This window comes from Amblyomma mixtum, chromosome 10 (assembly GCF_055824585.1).
Source record: "Amblyomma mixtum isolate Tamu chromosome 10, ASM5582458v1, whole genome shotgun sequence".
NCBI classification, from domain to species: Eukaryota; Metazoa; Arthropoda; class Arachnida; order Ixodida; family Ixodidae; genus Amblyomma; species Amblyomma mixtum.
This window is the reverse complement of record NC_143021.1, coordinates 145,477,438-145,486,427: the sequence shown is the minus strand read 5'-3', so window position 1 is coordinate 145,486,427 and position 8,990 is coordinate 145,477,438. Positions and strand designations below refer to the sequence as shown.

The 8,990-nt window shown below is 47.6% G+C and overlaps 1 protein-coding gene across 1 annotated transcript; it reads right to left on the bottom strand.

The window, feature by feature from the left end:
* Window positions 1-1,810: 1,810 nt before the first annotated feature.
* On the bottom strand, window positions 1,811-7,936 carry LOC149327208 (TNF receptor-associated factor 6-like). The gene is made up of 2 exons (XM_089563193.1): window positions 7,476-7,936; window positions 1,811-3,175 (listed from the first exon to the last, which is right to left on the bottom strand). The coding sequence occupies exons 1-2, from the start codon at window positions 7,758-7,760 to the stop codon at window positions 2,093-2,095; spliced, it is 1,368 nt and encodes a 455-aa protein (XP_089419319.1). The 5' UTR covers window positions 7,761-7,936; the 3' UTR covers window positions 1,811-2,092.
* Between the last annotated feature and the right edge of the window lie 1,054 nt (window positions 7,937-8,990).

The window sequence follows — 8,990 nt, the reverse complement described above, 5'->3', positions numbered from 1 at the left end:
AATTCTGTTGTGCATATTTGCTTGTCGTTTAAGTTCTTAAGACTTGTGCTTTAAGCCGTTTTAAGAAACATGTTAAAGAAGTTTGCCTTTTTTTTAGAATGCTCTTTTACTTGTATAATGAGCTCTTTTAAGTAAGATGTCAAAGTTGTCTTTGAAGCTTTCTCGTACTGCATTGTCTGAACAAGTGTCAACTTCTGGGTGTTGGGGGGGGAGGGGGGATAGCGCTTTGTCAGGTATCTCACTGCCTTTTCTCCATTCTCCCAGACATTTGTACCTTTCTAAATAAACTTCTTATCTTATCTAGTAGCGGAGTACGTAGCTTACACACTCGCGATGCCGGCTTGCGCACCGTGGGCCAGATGGGTGCTCGTTTAGAAAACTGCTGCGGTGAAGCCTACCTTCGTGAGCTCGTCTAAAGAAGGCCGTTTCTTGGGATGAGAGCAATGTTGCTGTATTAACCTGCTTCGGAAGGAAATGCTCGAAGATACGGCGTATATAGAAGCTGACATGAGGCTGTTCTATGGTTGGCCGAGTTGCTCTGATCCTGACTCAAGAACCGGTTCTGGGAACTAAAATAACGTTCTTTTTTTATTTCGAATATGCCGTGGCTTCGAAGTGTTTATATTTACGGTGAAAAAACTACCCCTGGTTGTAATATATTACTTAACGTAAAAAATTATCCGCTGTACAATGAAGAAAGAGGGAAATACAACGTTCAGACTTCCAATACAACCTTAAAAGCACCTAAATGACTATATTCCATGAATATAAATATCTTCGTGTGATGCTGACAAAAGACTTCAGGTGGGACACCCAAATATATACATCACATCTAGCTCCCTAAAACGGCTATTATTCCTCAAAAGATGTCTTCGACGAGCACCGTCTGGTGCAAAATGACTAGCTTGCAACATGTCCATCAGATCCATCCTGGAGTACGTAAACATATCTTGGTTTCCGTTTACTAAAGAACGCATGCACAAACTAGGGCGGGTGCAAAGCAAGGCAGTGAGATTTATCTTTCATAAATACAAACTAACAGATTTTCCAACTGAGCTGTTTATGAATGCTAACATTCTAACTCTTCAAAGCAGAGCCACATTAACTGACAAGCAGATGAAAGTAGCTACTTCGAGGTGCATTACTTACGATACAACAAGGATAACAAGTTATAAGCATTCACAAACACTCACCGAGCAACCATTTCGTACAGACTGCTTCATATTTTCGTATTTTCCACGAGTAAGCGATAGGAATAGCCTAGATCGATCAGTTCTTAACAGTCCATAAAGTGATAGCTTTGTGTCATTGCTTGTGACTCATTAATAAGAAACATCATTACAAACACGATATCATTATTATTTTTATTTGCTTGGAGGTTTGTCTGCGAAAAGGTCTTCTTTTTTTTCAGAATGTATAAATAATGTGTATATGTGTATTCGTAAACACCTTCTTCCTTCTCGCGTTTAATTATACTGTTATCCAAAGCACTAAAAGTTGCTGTTAACACAAACATGTTGTCAAAGCTGGCTCATTCCATTGTTTCAAGTACTTGGCAATCTTTTATGTGCCCTTCTTCCAGTATTCCAGTACGTGATTAGCAGTACCTGTAAGTAAATGGATAATACTTACCGAGATTATAATAACGTCGCAGCCATTATGTCTTGGTGGATATAAATGTTGGATTTTGTACTCCTTTCGCGAATAAAGGACGCCGTTCTTTTTGTCGCCATAAAAACGATACAATCAGAAATGGACCCACTAACCGGTTACTTTTGTACCACCGAGATGTTTCGAGAAACACGCAGCATTCGCAGCGAGAGGGAAAGTGTTTATTTAGCTGTTTAAACTTTACATTTCACGCCAGGGGACATCTGGGGGTGAGAAATAGAACAGAATTAGGAGTTATTTGTGGGCAGTGTTTTTCTAATCACAGCTGTTGAGAAAGGAGCCTTCATACAAGTGTTTTCAGAGGAATTTCTACATATTGTATAGTTACTCCACAAAGAACTGAAGAGAGAAATGGAGCGTACAAGGGCGTTTCCTAACACGAAGTAGTAAGGGATGTCCCCTGTCCGCGCTCAAGCGTGACTCAAGGCAGCAGCTCGAACTTTATCCGAAGCTGGTCATTATCTACGTACCCGTAACGGATGAGATGTTGGAGTATAAAGCAAGGAGCAGTGTAAAACGACTCGTTCCTTGATGTTTTTGGCTTTTGATGACGTTGGTCAGATGGAAATGACTCCTCTACCCACACGCGCTCTTCTATACCTCTCGAATGAATTACGCTCATCCGGATCTTGCGCTTGAAAGGCCACTGGACATCATCGTCCATATCGCCCTTCTGCAGGGTGTACTTGAAGTGCAGCTGTACACGCATCCCCCAACAAACGATCCTGACTCCAGGAGACATACAGTAGCCGCGAAGGTACATCTTCTCGCTGTCGTAGTCAGCCATGCCATCCCTCACCGCCTTGTCTTGAAGCGACTTCACTCCTTTTACGAAAAAATAGCAGGGCGTCTCATGTAGTGCACCTTCTCCACGCACATTGGTATCGGGCTGCAATGACTTTTGAACGCTGTCCTTCAATTGAGCCTTGACTTGTTCAATGCTAGCTGCAATCTGCGACAAGACGTCTCGAGTTCCGCTCAATTTATCGTTCACTGTTTTTTCTACCATTTTTATAGTTTTCAAACAAGTGCTAACTGTATCGCTGCATGTCGCAAAACATTGTTTGAGTTCAGCGTGGGACGACGTTATTTTCTCGTGGTTCTGCACTTTTAAAGATATTAGTTCTTGACGCAGTGTCTCCTTTAGTGTGTTCATGCCATGAGAGATATCGCTTAATCGGACCCCATGCGTGCTGATATCAGCAGCCATCGGCCTCAGATACGCTGTGGTTTCAGCCGCTTGCCTTTCGAAGGCTGCTCTAAAAGAAGTCCACGACGCTGCCTCCTCCGAGTGAGCCGGTGGAACTTGGCTTTCGGACGCGAGAGCTGTCGAAGTGTTGCAAGAGGCCGACCGCAGGTGCTCGCACACATCCCTGCAAAGAACGCTGGCCGAGCACCTGGGACAACGGACGGAGTGGTATTCACATTCCAGCTGGAAATGCCGGACGATCCGTGAAGCAGCTGTCCCGTACTGGCAGCCACTCCCTTCATTCCAACACTTCACCTGCAAGGATACAAAATAAGGCACTTGGAGAGATGGTGAGGCTATCTGGCGAGGGACGTTTTTGTGAAATTCTGTGGGTGTAGCGAATAGGAAATGAGTTTTGATATTATGCGCTTTTTTGCGGGCCTCAGAAATGAAACGGTAAACGCGAGAGATATCTTGAAAAAAAAAATCAAGTCTATTTCTACTGCATAAAGAAGATGAATCGTTCACGTTGCTCAGTATGTTATATCAAATCATGAATAAAAACAGAATTCTGTACAAGAGATAAAATTATTTGCCTAACGATTCGTCGAACGTCTTTAAAAGAATGGGGCTCTGATTGTGAACTGACACAGCATGTTGGAAGAATGTCTGTAACATGTCACCGAGCAGCCTTGCAACAGGTGGAAGACCGCTCTCTTTAGTTCCTCGAAAAAGTTAGCGTGATTTATAGAAGTTTAGTTTTTTTTTGTTTTGCACGAACCATTTAGATGTCAACGTATACAGCGTAAGAAGACAAATCGTTTGGTGCCACCTCGCCCTACGTCAAATAGTTTGGTCGTAAGGAACGTCTGAAGTGCAAGAAGTTATGGCTGTAGAGGACAAGGACCGTCGGAACGAATCCCTTTAATATGCTAAGAAAGCTTTGATTCCACTAGAAATTTTATGCTCCTTAACCCGCTGAATCGATTGATACCACTCCGAATATTCTACGACAATTAGGTGGTTCACAATCTGTGTACAAATCATACCACTCAGTGGTCCAATTTGGCTGTTTGCACACTCGGGTATTTACCGGTAAGCGAATATAGAGTAGTACACATAGCTTCCACGTGGCGTCACTTAGCCCCCATCAAGCGCTTGCGGCCATGCTGCCGAATCACGAATTATTTTCTTATGTTTCGGGTACGATGCCTACTCCACAGAGGCATGAAACATTCAGTGCAGGCTACTGGTCTGAACTTATTCGTTCGGCGCGCGTACGCTACGCAGACGAAGTGAAAATATTCGCACTTTTCAGCGCCTATAGGTGGCGCGGCGGCACCAGCGTCATGGAGAACGGAGCGGTGATGGAGGTGCCACGGAAGCGCTCGCGTATGAAGGAGCATGCAGCTCTCGGCCTTGTTGTGTTTGTCGGAACGGTTATGTCGCTCGCTAAACCAACGCAGAGGTGCGTCGTAGAGGATGAGACACCTTTTAATGCCAGCCATATGATCCACTAACCGCTTGAAACCATACAACGAAAAGAAAGGCAGGAGACGAAATAAGCCCTTCAAGCGCCTCTTTTCGGTCCTCTGTTGCATTACTTTGCGCTGCAACTTTTTAGCATGAAACGCTAAGTAACTGGCTTCAATGTACCGTAATTTCAGGTATGCAATCCGCGGGCTGTAATGCCCAAAAGCTGAAATTTCGCGCTTTGCGCACTAACTATAGGCGCGGACAGTACAGTATCTTTCAATATCGGCGGATATGCAATGACATTCTGTACGCTTACTTTATTAGAATGTTATCGTTCTGGAGTGTTTGCAGATAAATTTTATGCGCCTGTCGCACACGTTGCTCCTCTGGGCTACATGTATTGGACGCAGACAGTCTAGTGAACAAATTTTTTTTCAGAAGAAATTGAGCCCTGCTGACAGGTGTGAACTGCATATTGTAAATTACAGTAATCCGTCAATTCCGCCACTAATGTATTGCTTTAACCTCGCCCTAACTACAGAACCCGTGAACACGACAACGAGCGGAAAATACAGAACGTTTCGCAAAACATTACTGTGCACAGGGGTCCGCTACATTTAGATGTTTTATGAGCACCACGGTCAAAACATTAACAGTCAACATTCAAACCACACCTTTAAAACACGTATAGGTAAACTCTCTAACCGGCCTGTGCTTTTTTTTTATTCTTGACGCCATGTGGCGAGAGTACTCTGTAATCTGCAGCGGCGACACGGTGCCGGCTTTCAGCCGTGGTCGCAGAGGGTTAAGATCCTTGATTGAAGTCATAAAACTTCGGACCGAGGAGCGCCCTAACCACTCACGCTGTGGCGCCCAACTCACCAAGATAACGCAAGAACAAATCTTTCTAGACGGGCTCACAGTACACGACCACTAATTTTGGATCAGTCACTTTATTCCCGATCCACAGCTGGAAGCTACAGTGATTTCAATTTTTTGTACCGAGAGGAACTGTGCAGGCTCAATTCATGTCACGCTGCATGATTTATGCCCTGGGGGACACTGCACAAATGATTGCATCGCACTTTTCGCGTCGGCACATCCACTGCGCGAAGCGTAGCTGCTTGCACTGCGAACGCTGATCACCGGGCGAGCGCTTCGGAAAATAACCGCGTGGGGGCGCCACCGTTGCTGAAAAGTGCGAATAGGTCCGTACACGCTGCGACCGGGAGTCGACGGGACGATGGGCGTTGATGTGCTCCCTGAAGTGGCGCAGAAAGATATCGTGTGCCGGCTGTGTAATGTTGGAGGAAATGAAAGCCTTCTAATCAATGGAGGCACAGAATGATTTCTACAGCAGGTGGGTGAGAAGCCCGTCTGCGATGCGCCTACGAGACGAAAAGATCGGCTTCGGCACGCCGCTTTTTCTGCCGTCATTGCTCTCTGCGGTCGTGGCGATCCGAACCGGCTTGCCTAGTGCTGTAGCTAGGATGCAGCGACGCGGCACCCAGTCTGGGTTTGTGTTGTGGGACTAATCGGATGGCGTCATCCAAAACAGCAACATTCACTTCAGGGTGTGGCCATTGCTTCCCACGTTTTCGCAAACATTTAGGTGATGACACAAGCCTCTTACCTGCCACAAAGTGCACTCCGCACGCAAGTAAATTTGGGTTGTCGGGCTCCAATTCGTCGCGCCTATTGCGAGCCAGCCACAGGTCGCGCAGATTCCTAGTGAGTCATGGAGCGCTCGCACTTGCATGCCTACGATTATCTTACACGAAAGCGAAAGAAGTTCGTGTTAATCGGGTTCTTTCACCTGGAGCTGTCGCTATGGTCGGAGCAGCCAAGGGTGGCACACAAACCATACTGAATCTACGGATGGACGAGAACCAACACGTTGCGAGCTAACAAATAGGCAGCGGTAAGCTAGAGGTGGTCTGGCGGTGGTTCGGCAGCATGGCCGACTCGCAACCGACGGCGATCGGATGTAACGTCGGTGCAAGCTATGTATATTCAAACGGTAACCACTATGGCTGCCATATTTACACAATCACTTTGTGCTGCGTACTCATACGGCCTTAAGTAAAGCGACTACTGGAGATAACGCTCTAAAATACGAAGGCCTGTCCCCAATAACGCTGGCTACGCCCGCTTCCAGCACGGCATTCTAGGGTGCATCGAGGACCTGCAGGACGGCTTCACAGCGGCGGCGTTATGTCCCCGTGCTAGTACCGCACGCGAACTTTGAAAACAAGATGGGCTTTTTCAGTACAAGAACAAGACATGCGGGTTTGTACACAGTGGGAAGGTAGAAACGGACAGATGTCGGCTTCGCGCGACTTAAACGGAAGGCTTTCCGCCGTCTGTGTATCCACGTGCCAACCAAGGAAGCACTGAACGCAGCCAGCTGTGCGAGGTAAGTGAAGAGCGCGTACGCCCACATGGTTGTGATGCAATATGATAAAGTAATACAAAGTCTAGTAACTAGCTTCTTCTCTCCGTGGAAAGCGAAATCAGTAAAAAGAGAATGTTTTTCTGAACGGTCGTTGTAGTATTTCTTGCCCGAATTTAAACAGTCGATAAAGTAAGATTTAGATTGGACAGATTAAGAAATTACGCTCTTCTTGATGCGCACTGTCAACGTTCTAGGCACGGCCTTAGCCAAAGTCAGAAGGCTGTTCTTCAGTAATTATCGAAATGCCCTCAGTTTACGACGGAGGTTTAAACGGCCTCTGGTTTTTTTGCTTCGGGGCTCACCAATGCACCCCGCATATCATCTCCAGCTCTTGAAAGAAGCGAAGTGCGAGGAGAAATGCGGCTTTTAAGTGGAACAATGTCACGCAGAGCGCTTCGAAACGGCCTAACAGGGAGCAAAAATGCTTGCTAGCTCCAATTTTGAAGGTTGTGGCGGCCTCATTATTGTACGGTTACCATCAATATCTAACGTAAAATTCCGCTGACAAAGGACATGCGCAACGGTAGGAATATTTTACAGGGCTCTTTTTTGGCATAACACTTTTGCACTGCCCTCCGATGGATGCGATATGTGTAGACATGCGAGGAATACTCTGCGCGGCAAACGAAACGAAATAAAATTTAAAAAAAAACAGGTAGCTACTCCTTTTACATGCTCGCTTACCTGTCTTCTCAGCAGATCGTCACCGGATGTGTCTATGAAGGAGACGTCATCCTCCTCGAAGTGGTTGCTGTCCAGAGGACACTCGTTCGAGCCATCCTGGCCGCACTGGTCGTAGCAAGACTGGCACAGCACGTGCATGCAGGGGAGCCACGCGGTCTTCTTTCGCACCAGTCCGCATGCGCTGCACACTCGGTTGGCTGGAAAAGGCTTGAGGAAGGTCAGGGGCCTCCAGTCAAGCTCCGGGGCGAACCCAACCAGCGTATACTGCCGGCTTGCGCAAGGCATTGCTAACACTGTACGACGTCCGCTGTGGCGGTCTCACAAAGAACTGCTTTTTCCGCCCCCTGAAAATGTGGCCTAATCTTGCTCCTAGCTGTCGTCAAGGTCACAGTCACGACTGCATGAGCTGACTCACGTCCGCTGAGTAAAGACAGACAGAAGTGCCGACGCACCGCAATGGGTGAGGCTCGCACGATCTTTGCTACGCGATGCCCAGCAGCTTGTGCCCGGCCCAAGAAAATGCTAGCGGGCGCTCAGCTTAGCGCTGTACTCTCTCCCTCTTCTCCCCTCCGCTCGTCGAAGAAGCTTTCAGCACGCTTTCTCCTCACCATATACTCCTTGCAAAAATAGCTAGGATGCCTCAATTCCTCCCCTCCTCCCTCCTCTCCGCCGCTCCGTGAAGGGTATTGCTTTTCTTTGAAAGGTACAATGTCGCCTCCCCGGGGAAGACCACCATATTCGAACCAGCGCCTGGGCGAGGAGGAACCGCCGCTACGCAGGTGCTTCTCGCTTTTTCACTAACTTCCCGGCTAGGGTGCCTCGATGCGCGCGCGTCTCGATGCGCGCGCGTCCTCTCTAGGGTGAAGACACCCTTTGGGAGGGCGAGTGCCGCCTCGTCGGCCGTGACAGTCCATCGGGGGCCATTCTCATGCCCTTTCTCGCGGCGGCGCGGCGGCCGTAACACGTGCTTTCGCTTTGTCGCCTTTTCTCTTGGTGCTGACCGGGCGCACATCGAAAAATACCGGGTTGTTGTGTGCCATAGTGCACCCCCACCTCCCAAGTGTTGCTGGGAAATGAAGGGTACGATTTTTTTCTTACCAGCAGACTCTTACAGGATTGTCTCGAGAACCTCTTTTCGGTGGTTAGACTGAGAAAAATTAGGAGTCACTTTGGCGACTAAAGTGGTGCAAGACGAAAGCCTGAGTACAGCATTCTGCCACGAATGTGGTTGTGAATGATGATTCATGTGCTACCAGCGAATGACGCGTCCATTGGCTGTCTGCGTGTGTTACTGATGTGTGGTTAACATGTTAAGCTTCGCCTGTAAGAGTGGAACGCGACAGCGTCTTGCAACGCTGCCAGGGAGTCCACAGAACGCCATCGCCAATTCGGCTGTACGCCTTGCTGGACGGTAAATTTATTTTTTGAGGAAAGGAAATGTATCTCTCTCGCATATCTGGGTGGACACCTGCACCTCGCCGTAAGGGAAAGGGGGAAGATGGGAGTGAACGAAGA